Raw genomic sequence first — 19738 nt, forward strand, 5'->3', positions numbered from 1 at the left:
AGATACTGTTTTAAGTAGCTCATTATTGAAAATTGAAATGGCCTCTTTTAGCATAACCAAAAAGAATGAAGAAAAAATTGCAGTTTTATTCGTTTGTCTTATGTTTACTATGATACTAATTATTCTAGCTATCTCATTGTAATTAAACTTCTGCAAATGCATTAGATATATTTGAGATAATGGAGAAAGCTCTAATAATTACAGCGAGTGATTATGGTATTGAAGTTATTCCTATACTATTACAAATTTTCTGATAAAAAATAAATGAAAGTCTATTTGATACTATATTAAGCAGTCAACAATCTTGTCACACTTCTATTCTACAAAGAAATCTAGTCTATAAATGGCAATGAAAATGTTAATGATTTATTCCAATTGGGTTGCTAAGTGCTGTTACATAATTTGCATAGTAGAGCACTTGCCTTGATCCCAGTTGGTAGTTGCAGCAGAAACTACCATTGTACTCAGAATCTCTGGTTGTCTAGGGAAATACTTTTCATATTTCAAAGACTTTACTTACTATGTTTTGTGCATTTGCAAGCAGTTTTAAAATACATTCCTTGAACAAGAATTTGAGACATTTTGTAGATTTATGTGAACACTTCCAGGGTATTCTAAAGTCCTGTGTTTAATCACAGCAGAATTTTCAGTATTTGTATTGTGACACAATGGTCAGACATTTAAAAAGTAGTTTTCACTTAGAGGAAAAAAAAAAAAAAAACTTCTTCCCACTGCTTGTCTTCACTTTCCCCAAATTTTCCTGTGTCTCATTTCCATTGTCACCTGTCTGGAGGGGGACAACCTGATTGTTGGAGAACATCTTGTCCCTCTGTCTGCTTTCAAAGCTCCCATGCTTCCCAACAATATTTGTTGGTACCCAATAATATTTAGTTCATTTGCTTCTTGTGAATATTGCCTTACAATCAGTGGCATATATACTATAAACTCCTAGCTCTCTAATGATACTGAGAAAGATGACAGAGGTATTTACAGACCATTTCCTGAAATGTATTTGTTCAAAGTGTATTTGTTCCTGAAATATATTCATTTAACTGTGTGGGGTCTGGGACTGGGTTTTTCTTTTGGAAGTTTAGATTTTGCATTTGACTCAACTCAAAAATTTTTATTTTTATTTTTATCCAGAGCATGCCCAGTCCAAATTTAAAGAAACCAGGCCCATAATATAATACAAGTGGTCTTCAAAAAGTTCATGGAAAGACTTGTATTATCTTTTAATTCTATATTTCCACCAATTTTTTGAAGTACCGTTGTATATGCCATATTGTGGTTGCTTTCTAATTTATAAATATTCTGTAGAAGAGTAATACAATTGTAGGATAAGATAGGCTCCATCTTTATGTTATTAAAGAAACCCTTTCAAATGATCTTAAATGGTGTTTCTCAAACTTATTTGATCAATAGAACCATTGTGGGGGTTCTGTGGGAGTTCTGATTGGTGGTTTGGAGAGCTCCACCACAGGAGCAGAATCTCCCACTGCCTTGGTTATCATCAAAATTTGGATGAGTATTTAATGCACTATCCAGCTGAGACCCTTGCCCTTTGGGCCCCTTCCGGGACCTCCACATGGATTTCCATTACACCTAAAACTCCACATACCCAAGCTGATTCCTCTTGCTGGTCTCTGCCTCTCTACCTGCTCTTTCTCCTGCTCTTCCTCTCTCACTGGTCAGCACCACACAGATAAGCCAGAAAGAACCCTGGTGCACTCTCGATGTCCACCCTCGCTCACCCCTGACTTCTCTTGCCACACATCGCCCCAACTGCATTCTTTTAATGCAGGCTACTAATTTGCTTACCCAGGTAACTTCAAGAGCCTCCTCATACCCGGCAAAAATCTATATCTATTCGTTCAAAATATATATTCTAATGACCTACTGGGTGCCACCACTCATATGTATATATAGGAGGTACCATATATATGAATTCACCCACCCTTGATCTCAAGGGTATCCACATCCTTAGAGAATATACATGTAAAAAAGTCATCATAAAGTAGGGATGTGCACAAGGTGCCAAGTGTATGGAGAAGCAGCTCCATAAAGAGATCTATGGGATGTGGGGATGTCATCCCTCTGTGTCTTCATTAAGATGTAGCAGATCCAGACACACATATGCATTTATTGTGTAGTAGTCTGTAACAGGTGCTGCTTGCCTGGTTTTGCCCTAAAATCTCAGCTCTGTTATCCAGTTATGTGCCTAAATGGATTTTTGCACTAGGACTTTATGAATTAAAAAATGTCGTTGATAAAATTAAACCCACTTTCTGTAATGAGAATTATGTATATTTTCCATACATGCCTATATGTGACAAAATATGAAATGTATAAAAAGGTTCTGATTAGTTCTTGCCTATCAAACAATTGGTAGCCTTTAACCAGCATGGCTTAGTAAACAGACTCTCCACTTTCCATAACCAGTTCCAATTTAAATGATTAGCACCTACTCATTAAAGTCTGGTGATAATCCTTACCAAAGGTGCTAAGAGAATAGCCTCTGCCTTTGTGATTTGGGTTCTTTGTCTCCCAGACTTCTCCTGCTCCATAGCATCTGTGTTGGGATGCTTGCTCCTTGGTTCAGGACAGGTTTTGTGTGCCCAAAGAATTTTTCCTGTTTTTTTCTCTTGTTCAGTACTGTAGTAGCAGCTCCAAGAACAATGTCTGACACATAGTAGGTGCTCAGTTAAAAATTTGTTCATTACTACTACCAGAAAAAAAGCAAAAACAAACAGAAAATAATAAGTGCTGTGAGGATGTGGAAACTGGAAGAAACCCTTAGTCACTGTTGGTGATAATGTTAAATGGTACAGCTGCTATAGAAAATAATTCAGAGGTTCCTCAAAGACATTAAAAATAGAATTGCCATATAATCCAGCAATCCCATTCTTGAAATTTATCCAAAAGAATTGTAAGCAGGGTCTGGAAGAGATATTTGTATGCCCGTGTTCATTGCAGCATTATTCACAACAGCCAAGAGTTGAAAGCAACTCAAATGTGTATGGATGGCTAAACAGATAAACAAAATATGGCATATACATGCAATGGATTATTACTCACTTTTAAAAAGAAAGAAAATTGTGTTATACACTTCATCTTGGATAAAAGTTGAGGACGTGATGATAAATGAAATAAGCCAGTCACAAAAAAACAAATACTGCATGATTCCATGTATGTGAGGTATGTACAGTAGTCAAACACATACAGACAGAAAGTAGAATTAAAGTTAGTAGGCGCTGGGTGGGAGGGGGAAATGGAGAGTTTCTGTTCAGTGGGTATCAAGTTTCAGTTTTCCAAGATGAACACGTCCTAGAGATCTGTCGCACAGCCATGGGCATATAGATAACGCCACAATACCACTTTCTTAAAGATGGTAAAGATGGTAAATTTTATGCTATGTGTTTTTTACTGTAATAAAAAATATATGATATAAAAAGGATGTAATAAAAATGCAATAAACTTTTAAAACAGGAAAAAGGTTTAAAGACTGTGTTAGTTTAAAACAAACAAAAATTTGTGATTGGTATAGATACGATGGTACTTCAAAAAGGGTTTGTAGAAAAATAAAATTGAAAGATAGTACAAATCCTTCCACGAACTTTTTCAAGTACCCAAGTATGTGCATAAAATATACATTTGTTAAACAAAGGTCAGATCATATTGTTTGTTCTGTTGTGAAACTTATTTTTCTTGCTTAATATGATAGAAACTTCTTTCCATGGCAGTTAAGTGTAGCTTCACCTCACTCTTTTGAAAGGCAGTGTAGATCCCACTGAATGAAACCAGTTTATATGACCCATCTTTTATTGATGGACATGTAAGCTTCCATGATTCTGCTGTTACAATGCTACTTGCTGTTAATTGCCTTAGTCTGCCAAGTAGTGAGTCATTATCACTTGATTCACACCTAAGGCTTTGCACACCTTCAGATATGTCCTGCTTAATTCTAGTCCCTTGCTTCACGTATGTGCAAAAATGATGGTGTGACAATCCGGCTCTGTGTTTCTCTAATCAGAGCCCTTTGCACCCACACTCCCTCTGGCAAAGGTGATCTTTACAGGCTGCAATTTCAGGCAGGATTTAAAAACCTCTGAAAAGAGCTACTTTTAGGTGTGAGGTACATAGACCCCTTTCTTATGTAGGATTTTGACTCTTCCTTTGTACCACCGTTAGCCATCAAAGAGAAGGAGCACAAAGGATTACTGTCTAATAAGTCTGTGACTTGTATTGGGTAGATTACGATTATGTAACTAGAATTTCTCTTTTGAGAGCTTCTAAATTCTCACAAGCCATATTTCCTTTTAGAAGCTTAGGCTTTAGAATCTTGAAATATGTTTTTTCTCCACACTTGAAGTTTACCTTGCTAAAGTAGCATAGTTATCTGACTATGCCAAGCTTACATATCATTATCTAACATAACATTTGCAGTGACATTTTAAACTAATTAGAATATTTTTTTTAAATACTAGCTAAAATATAGAACCTAAAATTCTTATTCTTTATTAATAGTTATCATTTCTTGTAACTATCCTCTATACTTACCTAAATCAATTTACCTAAAGTAGTTTGTCTGCTGGTTTGTGAGTTGTATGAGGACAGGAATCATATGTACCAGCCCTCGGCAGGCTGCCAGTCACAGAGTAGATGGGTATTAAATAGCTGTTGATGAATTAATGTTTACTGATGATAGGGACAATAGAAAATGGTAATCATGTTGATGTGAGAAGCATATGCACATGCAATCGTACAATATACACAAATGCACATTTAGAGCACATCTTATAATTATGTAACATAGGTGGGATAATTTCAAAGGCAGTGGAGAAGAATCTCCCTCTTGGCCTACAGAAGGCTTAAAGCACATACTTAGAGACCTGGTTCTAATGCTTCAGACTTCATCAACCTGGTAATCTGTAGACATTGTAAAGAGAGACAGATGTAGAGCTGTATCTGCTTGGCATGCCTCAGTACGAAAGGATATGTTGTTATTGAGATCAGGGTTTTTTAATGTCAAGATCTGCATACTAAGAGAGGATCATGGGAGCTGGGCACCTGTTAGACCCAGGGCCCCAGGGTCTTCTTGAGCAATGAAGGTAATTGAGGAGCCTATGGAAATATTTTCCTAATTCAGCAGTTTTTTTTTTTATCGGCCAAAGTTCTTTGTGAGAATTTGTATATGGATCTGTATCAAAACAGTGCTGATCATGTTAATAAAAATAGAAAAATTTTAGGAGGTTGCTTATTCTGTGTAGATGTACTCATAGTACTATGAAGACAATAGAACATTATTAAAAGAACATTTAGTTCAGTTTTTTGAGCACGTTATATTATTTCAGGAATGGGTGGTAGAGAAACAGATTAACTATAGACTTTTTTATACACTCTATATGTTGTTCTTCACTTTGAGATGATGCTATAGACATCATCATATAGAAGTTTTATAATATATGTACATGAAGGTATGTGCAAATATTAATGAAATACTCCATTCCTGCAGAGCAAGAAGCATTTGATTTCTTGCTAACACTACTACTACTAATAGTACTAATAATAGTGATAGCTATGATTTATAACTATTTGCCAGGGACTTTAATTCTCCTGACTAGCCCATGAAATAGGTATTGTTATTCCACAGATGTGGAAACTCAGATTTATAAGTATTAAGCAATTTAGTTACTCAAAGTCAAGACAGTTAAATGAGAATGTAATACAAAACAAAGATGTGAATGACAAAAATTCATGGTTTTATTTACTGTGCTTTTCTGCCTCTATTTTTTTTGCAGAAATGCCCATAATGTACAATTACATCTAGTCATGTGAAAAACAAATTTTAAGTTACTTTTACTTGTTCTATATCTTATTCTCAGTACCAATATTCAAAATTCATAAGATTCTGTTTTGATTTTTTTCTGGTTTTGAATAACTGAGTTTTTTTTTAACTTTATTTTGAAATAACTTTATTTTTAAACAATTAAAATGTGATTTTATTTTTTCCTGGAAATGATCATTTTTAATAGGCAAAATGGATTATAGAATTCAGTGAATCACTTAGGAAAACTGCTTGACAGTTTTGAGCAAACCTTGTGTGACTTTTATGAAACACCTCCAGTCAGTTTGTCAGATAGAATTTCCCAAGCACAATCTTTTTTAGATTTCGTTGATTCCATTTTTAGGAGAGCGCAACAGTAATAAGGCATTATTCCACAATGTGAAAGCTCTCCTCTCTTTTCCTTTTTAATTGAAGGATCAAGTATTCACATAGGGAGGTATCTGTCACATTCAATCATCATCCAGACCTTGGGGAGACTCTCAGTCGACATTCATATCACCATGCTGCACTGGAAAAAACAAACAAATATGTTTGGAGCATCTATATTCACGATGCATGTTATTTTTATGACACACTAAAGCACTGTTGTTTAATTCTTACAGTAAACAAAATTCTTCAGTGTAAATAGAGATACATTGTATTAAATTTACATTGTATTTTACTTGTATTGAATTTCCTTAGTTATATATGACAACCTATTAAACATCTTAGGAAATACAATTTGACATAACATGATGAAGAGGCACAAAGATATATATCCCAGTGGATGTGCTTTATGGACAATTATGATTCAACTTCCCTGTGAAAATTAAACACCTTAAAAATTCTATCATTATGGAAAAAAGTGATCAACTTGAAACTGCTTACGCTGGATAGCCAATGGGAATGAAGCTTCCATTTTATGGATTATCTATTGAAGAACGGAATGAGTAGAACTGTATTAACTACACAGCATAATGTGGTTTTATTTTGTTATAGTGATCTTACTGATTATTAGCACAAGGGAATATGAAAGAAAAGCGTTAAAAAGTACAATACAGTAAAATATAATAAAATTAACAGGTTTTTTTTTTTTTTATGTTGGTTATTTCTCTTTTGACTTTTGCCTTTCTAGACCCACTCTGTACTTTTCTTCATTCCTCCCTGTGCACTGCCAGGCTGACCTTTACTCACAGGGTCAGTGGGTTTCCTCTCCCTCTGGCTTCCTGTTGGTTTATCCATGGGCAACAGCAGCAAGAGAGGAGGGATAAGAAGAGAACAGAGTCCCAGAACATTCCCCTTGGTTCCCTTCCTGCCTAGCTCTGGACTCCAGGGCTACATTCCTCTACCAAATGCTACTGCTCCTATCCAATGGCCCTTTCCTATCTAGCATTTTCTGCAAGCTTCTGAATCTGCCCTCACCTTTTCCCCTATAGAGGTAAGGATGTTTACTGGCTCCTAGCCAACTGGTTAGCATGATCTCCTAGGAGTCCTAGCTATTACTAGCTGGGGAGGCTTTATTGTCACTTGTTGCTTTCCCTTAACCTTACCCACATCTTTCTAAATACTCCCTTCTCTAAAATCTCCTCAGTTGCCCATTTTAATAGCTACCAGTTTCCTGCTGAGACCCTGACTGATTCCTAAATCTTATTGAATCCACATTTTAGCATGCAGATTTTGGGGGATGAGAGGTGAGGGATGTGAAGATAAATTTAAATACTTTCCTTTATTCTAAGAATAGCAAAAATAAATAAAGAAGCAAACAAAAATACCATTTTGTTAACTTTGTTTTGGCACAATAGACATCTTCAAAGCAAATAATGAAAACCATGTTCAAAGGTTCTAGAAGCCGATTTTTATCTAATAAATCTATGATATTTAATTTTTAAAATAGTTTTCAACTTATTGCTATCTCATTCAAAGTGTTTCATTTGTTATTAGGAAATATTTCTTTGTTATAATTAGTCAGATGGTTTACAACATTTTTCCAATTGATGAACAGCTCTAAGTGCCAACTTTAGCTTGAAGATCAGTTTCTCAGCTAAGCCTTATCCCCTAACCTACCCACTCTAGGGTAGCGTCCACCTCCACACTTGTCACTCCCATTTTCGTTCTATTCTATCTGATTTTCCTTTAATAAGCTTTATACACATATAATGCACCTAAAGTCTGTCTTCTTAGTTTGACTGAAAGTTTCATGAAGGCAGGAACCAAGACTGTTATAACTTCTGTATTCCCAGCATGTAGTGCAATGCCTGGCATACAGTAGGTACTCCATAAAGAGTTTTTTTATGAACCACATTATTACCAAAAATCATATCTACTCAACCCAGCAGACTTCAAAAAAATTATTTTACAGTATTTAGTAGGTTCCTGTTTCTTCATACTTTCTGGACTTGATTGGGGTAGGTGAGGAGTCTTAAAGAGTTAGGATATGTATGTAAGAAACTGCTGTGGGATGACAGTGTGCCAGTGAGGAACACAGACTTGTTTTGAGAGGTGTGCAGATTAGTATTTATAAGAGACATGCAGTCCATGACGTAGGTCAGAAAAGGAGGAATTAATCTAAGGTGAGCTTCCCTAGCAAATAAGGCTTTAACCCACCCCCAAAGAAAGGACAACTCTTAACTTCATCCCTTGTATGTGCAGGACATTTAACTGCAAAGGCACATTCATTCATATATGCTCGCTCATGTGATTCTCACATCAACTCTGTCAGGAAGCAGGACAAGGAATACCACCCCCATTTTATTGGTGATGTAGTAAAAGCTTAGAGGATTTTAACTCCCTGACCAAGTTGTAAACGTTTGTGATCAGGAAGAGAAAGATGTGTGTTGGAAGGAGAATCCCTGTGATGAGAAGCCATCAGCTCGGAAGCCTTTGACATTGCTCCCTGGTTTTGTTTCTGTGGCTTGCATCTTCTCTGACAGCAGCTAAAATAGTGCTCAGAACAGAGTAGGCATGCAAGAACTAATTTGTTGATTGAATAAATAATTATTTAAATGTATATGCATAGAATCAACACTTCAAAATAATCGGCCATATGATTTATGCTTTTGTGCAACTTGCTTTTCTTTTTCTTATTCACGTGGCATAGACATCTGTCCATGTCAGTACTTACAGTTCCCCCTCATTTTTTAAAAAAAGCTTAATAGAATGCCATAGAATGAAACCATAGCTCCTGTATCACATAAAGCTACCAGATACATGACTACTATCCATTCTTTGGCACATCTGCATCTCATCAATACTAGCTAACTGTTACTCATAAACAATGTTGACAGTGAGTTTATGTGCTTGCCTGGTAGATAGTCCTCAGATGGATTTCCACTCATCTTGGATCTGGTGTACCGCTTGAGTTAGGGTTGCAAAGAGTATTCAGCCAAGAGTTATGTCCTCAGGAGTCCTCAAGATTAGAGGAAAATCCCCTGAACTAGCTATTAATCCTTTTCTTCTAAAACAAAAGCACATATACAAAAGGGTTGAAAGTAAAAGAATAAAAAAAGAAAAGAAATCTGGTGTACCCAGACTTTAACATCAGACAAAGGCAATCAATATTATTAGATATGAAAAGGTAACTTCATGGTAAAAGGGTTACTAAAATTAAGAACATTTCTTCTCATCAAAGTGTACTGTAAACTAATAGTTTGCAAAGATCAGTAATAGAGTGGGAGATGATATGTACAGCACTTGTAAGTGTCAGAAGACTGTATCCAGAATATATATAAAGCATTCCTACAAGTCAATAATAAATGAGGGAAAAGATCTGAAAAGGCATTTCACAAAAGAAGAACAATTAAATGGCTATAAACATAAGGAAATGCACTTGACCTCTCTAATAATCTGAAAAATTAAAAAATTCCAAAACAAGATACCACTTTACACATATAATAGTGGAAAAATCAAAAGTTTGACAATATAAAGTCTTTATGAGGATATGGAACAATGAGAATGCATGTGCACTACTGGTGGTAATGGAAATTGATACACTTTGAAAAACACTTGGGCATTGCCTAGTGAAATTGAACATATACCATTTCCACTTCAGAATACATACTATAGGAAACTTGTCTACATGTGCCTTAGGACACATGTACAAAAATGTTTATAGTTACATTGATGTAATAGCCAAAATATGGAAACAATCTAAATATCTATCAAGAGTAGAATAAATAAATAAGTTTGACCCTACAGGAGTACTACACAGCAATGAAAATGAGTGAAGCACGGCTACTCTCAACCACATGGATAGAATTCATAGACATTATGTTGCACAAAGGAAGATGCAAAAAAAAAAAAAGATACATACAACATAATTCTATTAATGTATATTAGAAAACCACACAAAACTTAATTATGTCGTTTAGGGATGCATTCTTAGGTAGAAAAACAAGGACTTAGTTCTTAAAAAGTCAATGTCATTATCCACAAGGGAGGGAAAGTGTTGGAATCATGGACAAACGAGATTTCTGGGGTGCTGGCAATATTCCATTTTTTAACCTGAGTGATGGTTACATGCCTGTTTTGTTTTTTAATGTGTCATTAAAATATAATTTATATTGTATACACTTTTCTGTGTTATGTTTTATTACACGATTTTGACAACTTGGAAACAATAGGTATACAGAAGCTGTAAGTACAATAGTCTATGCATCGTTGAGTCTGAATGCTTCAGTGCCTACCATAGCTCTGTACTTTCTAGCTGTAGAACATTGGCCAAATTACTAAACCTCTCTAAAACCTGTTTTTCTGATCTGTAAGGTGAAAATAACACTCATTCCACTTTCAAGGATTTTTCCTGAGGATTGAATGGTACCTGATTAAAACACTGATACAGTGTTATTGTTTTGGCGTGAATTTCCTCGGACTTTCAAGTGTTTGCCTCTGCTTATCATGCTCCTCTGCACAACAATTTTTGTTTCTGAATTAAATGTTCTACTTTTAGATAATTATTTACATGCAGTTGTAAGAAACAGCAGCGATCCCATGTACCCTTTACGCAGTTTCTCTCAATATCAGCATCTTCCAAACCTATAGTACAGTTGCACAACGAAGATTTTGATATTGATCCAGTCAAGACACGGAACAGTTCTGCCACAAGACATGCCTTCTTAATTTTAATCCTGAAATTGAAAAACAATCCTCTTTTAACCAGTAGAATAAAGGTAAGTTAGGTCTTAGGTAGCAGGCTTTATGAATTTTTCATTGCTAACTTCTCAGTCTGTCTCTCATAAAGGTAGACCATTCCTTTCCTTACAAGCAACATTATGACGCCATATTGCGATCTAACACATCCCAGTCTTTAAGTTTTTGTTGTTGTCAAAGAGAAAGTATATAAAACTGTTATAGATATTTCTCTCTTAGAATATACCACAGATCTCTGCTGAAATGTGACATTCCCACATTCCTGCCTCAGTCACAATTAGTTACTACATATTCAGGAAAAGATGCCTTTAAAAACTATTTTTTTCTTTTTGATATTTTTAACTTTCCCACTTTTCCCAACCTCCATGATCTTTCCTATTCTCTTCTATTTTATGTGTGATTCTAGATTAATTTTTCTTTGTATGACTTCATCATGCCCCTAGTCAGTTCATAAAAATGTCAGTGGTTCTCCTGCGCATCATGAAATTCCAACTCCTTGGAGTGGCATTCAAGGCCTTGACCTCCCTTTGAAGGCAAAATAGAAAATAACTATTAGAGTTTTTCCTTCTATAGCAATAACAACAAAATATTGGTCTATTCAGGATATCTTTACTAAACCTCCCACTTTCTTACTTCTGTGCACTGGTAAATGTCATTTTCCCCACCAGGAATATCTTCCTGAGTCATGGCCTTTTCACATTTTACCTTTTATGGGAGACCCAGCTTCATCATATAAAATCCAATGGAAGACTCCACTTCCTTGTGTGGAAGACCTGGCTTCTCTTAAAATGCCCACTATTCCACTGCTGGGTATATACCCAGAGGAATGGAAATCATCATGTCTAAGGGGCACCTGCACTCTCATATTTATTGCAGCACTATTTACAATAGCCAAGAGTTGGAACCAGCATAAATGTCAGTGATCATGGAGGTGGTATGGTGGATGAGTAGAGAGGGGTGTAAGGCATGACTTAAAAGGCAGACTTGCTTGTCTAGTGTACATTGGTTCCACAGTTTGGTCAATTGGTCCTTTAGCCTTCCTGCATACGAGGGGTCTTCAAAAAGTTCATGGAAAGATTTATATTATCTTTTAATTCTATATTTCCATGCACTTTTCGAAGTACCTTGTGTGCTGTCACATACTGTGCACTTATGGAATGCTGCAAACTCCGTGTGTGTGTGTGTGTGTGTGTGTGTGTGTGTGTGTGTGTGTGTGTGTGTGTGTGTGATCTCACCTGAACTAAAGATGGACTTCAGTCTCACCCACCTTGAAATTCCATTGCGTCTGGAAAGTTTTGGAGCAGTTGAACTAACCATCACGACCCTCACTAATCTTCATTCTCAGCTCATTTGCCATGTACTCAGCTGACTCTGAGCCCTTCTCCAATAACGATCTGTTTTTTCTGTATCCATAGTTCCACATGTCATGGTTATCTAGTTTCTCATCATAGATTGCTAGGGGTTGACTTGCTAGAGTCAGGTAGATGAAAAAAAAAAAAGAAGAAGAAATAGTAACTTTTGAGAGACTGTCACTGAGGGAGGTTGAGGAAGAACTCAAGAAGTGGACACAAGAACTGGTAAGGTGCAGCCGCTGACTAATATTTGGGGAAAGAACTTGGAAATTTCCCTGTGTCTCATCAGTCCCTGTGGTATTTCTGAATTAGAGAAAATAGTCTTGACATCCATAATCACAGTTTGAATCTTCACAAAATGACTCAGTTATATTCATTATATTCTGTGTGAGAAGACAGGTATGTGTGTAGTATTTACTAGAAAGATTTTCTCCCAAAATGGTTAAGATTGTTAAAGTTCATACTTAAAGAATGAGATTTAGTTGTAACGAAAATTAACTTCTATAAAATATCTCGTTTCCCAAATGTCCGATAAATGAGATATTATGCACATAATCCTAGCATAAAAGAAATTCTCTCTTCCTCAATTATGTAAGAAAAGGGAAATATTGATTTGGGTACTTTCTAGTTCAGTGGAAAAGCAGGTCAAGCAGATAGCATTTCCAGGGTCTTATGATTTCTTTCAGAGCTTCTGCAGCACATACTTTGCACATCAGATTGTTTTTGGTGAGGATTAAATCATGGCTTCACAGAGCGCCTGGCACACAATCGTTTTTTGTCATTATTATGACTGTGATTATATCCATTTTTTCTCCCCTTGAATTTTCTATGTATTAGTTGATTTTTTACCATTATGACTATCTTTCATTTCTCAGTTTTAATGCATTTGTGTTTTCATGTGTCAAGTATTAAATGGCATTAAATCAAATTCTTTCTATAAGTATTTTTAGAGCTACCATAGATAATCACACTAGAAATAAAGGAGAGCAGATGCTGACAGTCACACTTTTTGGTGAAGCCATAAACGGTCCATGAGAGTAAAATCGACTCTTTCCCCCAAATTTGGAATTAAGGGAAATAGACTTATCAGAAAGAAAAACTGTACAAAGTTATCTTCTAAAAGAAAAATAGGTCATAGCATTAGCTTATTAAAAGTATTAACTCATTTAAATAAAAAAGCCTTAATCCTAAGAGGATGTATTGACCAATATTATTTGGTAAAAGAGAAAACATGTTAGTTATTTAAGACAAAGGACATTTTATGCAAGAAGTTGATTTCAAAGGTGGTGGAAGGGCTGGAAGAACTAAAGGGAAAAGGTGCCGGGTCCTGGAAGAGCAGACGGGGTGGCTGACAGGGAGCTGCTGCTTGCTGCTGTATTTGCTGATTCGACCCTTGAGCCGTTATGGGATGCCACCCAATCACAGCCGAAATGCCAACAATGTTCCACTATGGAGGAGGCGGAAGGTGCAGCAGATGAATAGCTATCTTAGAACCCAAGGACTAATAATACTAATAATGTGATCAATTAAGTGTCATAATGGAGATGTATTGTGTGCTATGGGAGAAGCACCCAACTTCTGCCCTGAACGAAGACAATCTGACAGAGGAACATTTAAGATAATCACACAAGAACACACTACTCAGGGAGGCCCATTGTGGAATCAATTTTACTTTGAAAGAGGTTTTAATGTAGCATTACACAAAATTTTGTTTCTCACAGTATAACGTTTAGTCAGTATGGGGATTCTGTGTCTCTAGTGAACATAGATTCTTGGTTCTGCTAAGCCCTAACTTCCTTTTCATGAAAATATTTTGTTGAGTAAATCAAATGATTATATTCAATAGCCATTTTAATTTCTCTTATCTCTACTAGTTGATTTTATGAAAATACACGACTTTCCTTTTGAAATAAATTTTAATTCACCATGAAAACCAGCAAACCATAGTTTGTGTAACTCATTCATGAGTGCCTCATGAATGTAATTTGTACAATTAGTACAAGGCTTTATATTTAGGTGATTTAATGTTGTAGTTGAGAACATGGGCCCTGGAATCAAACCTCCTAGATTCAAATCCTGACTCAAACACCTGCCAGCTATGTGATCTTGAGCAAGTTATTTAAATGCTGTGACTCAATTTCCTCAACTATAAAATACTGCCTCTGTTATAGAAATGCTGTGAGGAGAGGGTTAAAAAGGAATCGATACATGTCAGATGCTTAGAACAGCACCTGATATATTGAGTACTATATAATGCAACAGCATATAAGGTCACTTGACTTCTAGAGCACGTCTATTAAGAATATCTTTTTAGAAAGCAATAAAAATTAGAAATGTTCTTCATTTTTTTCATTTAGCTGAGACACAAATGACAGCAGTTAACATAGAAATATGCATTAGAAAGATTCTCATACTGGAACTATTGGCTTTTACTTCTGTCTCTGTATTAATTATTTTAACAATGTGATATTTAAGGGTAAAGCCTATTTTATCCTTTGGACAGAGACAGGGTTTAGAAGAGGGAAAATACCAGATATGTACTGTGATTCAGTGATTCCCTGGAACTGGAAACTACATCAAGAAGCATTTGCTTTCTTAAGGCATTCTTTGCTATTGTCTAGTAATCATACTAACAGCCAATTATTATCTTTGCAGGTGTTATCACAAGTTATGGATTATACCTAGATGGTATATTAATTCACAATTCCTCAGAACTCAGCTGTCAGGCTTATGGATTTGCTCCTTGGAGCTTACATTCCTTCAGAGTCCAAGCATGCACAGCCAAAGGGTGTGCTCTGGGCCCACTGGTGAGTGTGTGAATTTACATCCCGGGCACATGTTAGATGTCAGATGACACTACATATCAAGGAAGAAGTAAGTTGTGGTGACTCATTCTCTGCACAGCTAGCCTTTCAAGCAGGATGGGAAATTTTTCTTTTTATTAAAGTTCATTTAGGAGTTACTAAGATTTTATATTCAACATAAATTTCAAGACTGAACATAGGTCTATTGAAGGACAGAATATACATTTTACTAAAACAAAGGTTAAGTTGGCTGGTTTAGTAGGCATACATAACAATTTTGCTTCATTTAGTGACACATTAAAGGTGAATATTTTTTCTTCCTAATAATGGTCTCGACAACTAAGTAAATTTATTAATAAAAACTGAAAATAATTGAAAGTTCATGACTGCCAAAATACGACAATAATATTAATAAATGAACAGTAGGTCAATTAATTGAAAGGTTGAATTTACCTTATCTATTAGAATAAAATAGTTGTATTTTATTAATGTGATATAGCTTTATAAGAACAGTATTTAAAATTACATTAATATCAGCTTTTGATATCCACATTTCAGAAATCTATAACGTATATCTATATTTCATTAGGAATTAAAAGCTTTACAAAATTATGCTTTTTATTTCTAATATAATTTTTATACAACCAATTAATAGTACATAATTGTCATAGACTAGCATGACATTCTTGCGTTTCAAAACAACATATCATACTTTTGTGTATTCTCCAGTATTAATTAGATTTTGCTTCCTTTAAGGAAAGTATTCATTAGTTTTAGATATTTTTTGGCAGTGTTTGCTAATTCCCTGTCATTTTAATGCACTCTGTCTTCATCGAAGAGTGTATTATATAAATATTACCTTGAAAAACAGCTCTTTGATTTAATTTTTCTTCCTTATTTTTGATCACACCTCCCATTTCTTTTTGGAGATTGGTTGCTTTCCAAGCAGCTAACATCATCCTTCGGTGAGATGTAGTTTTTTATTGCCATTAAGCATTTTATTGCCCAGACCCCTCTGATAGGTACTTACCCTTAAAAGCAGCCATGGCAATAGGCCAGCTTTTCTTCTCCATTCAAAAAAAGAAAAAGAAAAGAAAAAGAATGAAAAGAGCACATGAGCTTGAAACTTACATTTTTTCAAAATAGAAACTGTAAATTGTGGTTCTGGCTACTAAATTGGCTTCACTCTGTCTCCTGATGTTCTGGCCACTTTAAACAAGGGGGACATGTTATTGATCTGCATTCTGCACAGATAGTAGGCGATGTTAACCTTAAGAAATCAAATGCCACAATGCCCTGATGGGAAGGAAGAAAGCAGGATTGGACTGTAAAACCTATTCTGCCACGGCCTCATACATCCTAGACTCAATCCTGACTTACAGCACAGAGTTATTTTCTCCCGTTGGTACATTTCTTTATCCTGTACTCAGTACGCAAACGCTTTTCCCCAGTCAATGATCCATCTCTAATCACTGGGACTGAACAACAATGTCTTTATTTAGAACAAGTCTACTATATGCTGCCAAGAAGTTAAAACCTACGGTCTTCAATTGATTTGTGAAATATTTTTGTGCCACTCATAGTATATATTATGCCCTTAAGAGATTATGTATCTGAATATTCTTAATAGCCCTAGATATCTATCACAATCATGAAAGATATTACAGATTCAGCTGCTTTTTGTTAATCATTCTTTTTAATGTGTGCTTATTGATTTAAGAAATCTGTAAATCAATCTTAAAAGCCAGAGTTTACTATCATTAAATTATAATGTGATATTTAACAAAATTTAGCCAACTATAGCAATGGTGTATATATTTCTCTTAAATGTATTCTTTATCTAAAGTCCAATGTTATCATATTTTAAATGAAACGTTTTATTAGAACAAAAATTATCATTTGTTTTTAAATCTTTTGCTGGCAAAACTCAAATAATAAATTTTTGAAAGAATCAAATTTTTTGTTTGCCTAACATCATTCCTTAATGATAATTATTATTTTTAGAAAGGCTGTTTGTCTTACATATTGTACGTATTTAATACCATTGTTATCCACATATGCAGGGAAATACTATTTAATGTTTTCTATGATAAATATGCTCCACAGTCTTGAATGTGGTATGACTCACCCTCAAAACTGGCAAGTTGCTCATATAATAAAAGTAGAAAATAGTAAAACATGATAAATTTGGTAAAATAAAGTATCTTTTTAAATAAAAATGCATACATACGTTCCATATTCTTACCATTTCATGTGGCATTAGCTCAGTATGTACTGTTTTCCTAGACTGACCACATTTTGTTACATATTATTTGTGGTTCAGAAGGGATTGCTTTGTACCCATCAAAAAAAAAAAAAAAAAAAAGATTCCCCTGTAGTTTGTTCAGTGCTTGTCCATTTAAACAATGTGTTGGACTTCTTAAAAAATTTCAGTGTAAAAAACAATTTACGGTGTCTTTGATCCTACTTTTAAAATGCCAATATGCATTGTCAAATTAAGTCCAGTAATCGAAGCTTTAGAAATGTTGAAATAATGAAAAAATTAACATAGAATGCAGCAGAGAACTTTTCAAATGCTTTCCTTGCTTTCAGTTATATTAGAGAGAAGCCCTTCACATTTTGTGTTTCTATGATAAAATGCAGTAATTTTTTCCATAGGAAAATCACTTGCTTTTTTCCCCTACTTAGCCCATGTGATCCAACACTGGTGGAGTAGTCTAAGACTGAGAATTTTATGACTGTGTCTGGCCTTGGAACATTCATTGGATCGATTCCCCAGGGGCTGCCTTAAGGCTGAGTTGTGAAACTATAGGTCACTGCTGAGTGATGTGGTTAAAAAGCTGCCTTGGCTCCTTGGTGATGGCATGCTTACACACACAAACACACCCAGATACACACATTCACACATACACTCACTCTTTCACATTCATTTTTTGAAAAGAAGCAAATACATTTGTTACTGAAGACATCTAAATCTTACTGGCAATGTATGTTACACTCAAGAAAATTCTCAACGGGAAGTCTGCCCTAAACCTACTGTTACTCCTCAGGTGTACTTATTGTACCATGCCTCAGATTTCTCAACTATTACCAAGGGAAATAATACCTACCTTAAGAGGGTTGGTGTGGAGAAATTAAATGAAATCTTGCTTATGCAAGACTTTCTGGCACACAGTAATAGCATTAAGGATGAAAATTTTATTAAAACGCTTATATGTTTTTATTGCATATTTATTCTCAAATATTTTTTCTGTGTCCAGGAAGGTTTTTAGGTCAAAGCGAGCCAATGTTTATCTTCCCAAGTGCCTTTTCCTTAATTACTTTTAATGCAAGATAGAGAAAGAAAAGGTAAAATTTTAAAAATAAATAAATAAATGTAATAAAAAGACCGGGTCAGGGCAAAATAGTATAGTTGTCAAACTTAATGTAAAGTAAAAACTGGAGTGTTTATCCAAATACTTAAAGAAATTTAAAAAATATATTTATTTTGAATTACCCAGATATTTAAGGATAATAATACAATTATCTGAAATTGCCCTTAATTCTTCAACTTTTTGAGTCTCGTTTTATTTAGAACCATTTAAAATAATTCTTTATACAGTATTTTGAACTACATACATAGATAGAATAAAACCAACTGCATTGTTATAAAATATTAAAGTGATGAATTGATAGGTTTCAGTCTAGTTACCATTTTTATACATAGCTATTAGACTAAAAACAATGAAACCCATTGCCTTTCTCTGACAAAAATAAAACATGTTGTGACCTGATACTTACTAAAAATGAACACACTGTCTTTTTCACATTTATTTTCTTAATTTGGAAAGTGTATTCACCCTAACAAAGGTTTCATAAATGAGACTATTTGCCTGCCTAAGGATTTCATGTTTGATTTTCTTCATGGGAGGCATGAGTCTGTACTTTAAGAATAAGGTTGAAAAAAAAAAACAAAAAAGAATAAGGTTGAAATTATCAACCTGTTCAATAAATTGTGAAAGGCCAAATATTTATGAGTGATGCTTATGAGTTTATGGTGATTGGTTTACCAAGTTTAAGGCAGTGACTTAAAGACAGTGACAAATCCTGAACCCCTTTCTGACTTCTTGCCAACTTCATGTTCCTCTGGTCACTTAGTCATTTTATTCATTTAGCTATCAAAATCTTTCTGACCCTTGTGTAGTTTGGAATTACATTTTATTGCAGAGTCCTTATCTTCAAATAGTTAATTTTTTACTGTTTCCTGCAGAAGTTCATAAATAGAATATCAACTTTTCTATGATTATACCTTAAGGATGGAGTAACACAACTCAGAGAAATCTGTGTGTGTGTATGTGTGTGTGTTTGTTAAGATGCTTTTTGACAAAGGTCAGAAGTCTATCACTTCAATCAGGAACTTAGGAAAAGAGACTGTATGCATTTCTCCTCTTTTGCCATCACATAAAAATTTTTAAGCAGGCCTAGAATAGTGTATGAATATGAACAGCCACAGGCACAATCACAGAGTGAGCTGATCCACATTTTCTGCAAATCACAAGCAACTGCCTTGGTCAGGAGCTCAAGTTCTAAGCTTTAACAGCAGGAAGAAGAAAACACGAGGTATGCTTTGATCC

At 34.9% G+C, this 19738-nt stretch overlaps 1 protein-coding gene across 1 annotated transcript in view; it reads left to right on the top strand.

Annotated features, from left to right (window-relative positions):
- USH2A (usherin) overlaps positions 1 to 19738 on the top strand; it is a 763885-nt gene that overhangs the window by 413855 nt on the left and 330292 nt on the right. Inside the window, exon 35 of the mRNA XM_063114845.1 lies at positions 14977 to 15128. Within this exon, the coding sequence (XP_062970915.1) occupies positions 14977 to 15128 (152 nt within the window). The remainder of the gene's footprint in view (positions 1 to 14976; positions 15129 to 19738) is intronic.

The sequence above is a fragment of the Cynocephalus volans genome, chromosome 11 (genome assembly GCF_027409185.1).
Source record: "Cynocephalus volans isolate mCynVol1 chromosome 11, mCynVol1.pri, whole genome shotgun sequence".
In the NCBI taxonomy this organism is placed as follows: domain Eukaryota; kingdom Metazoa; phylum Chordata; class Mammalia; order Dermoptera; family Cynocephalidae; genus Cynocephalus; species Cynocephalus volans.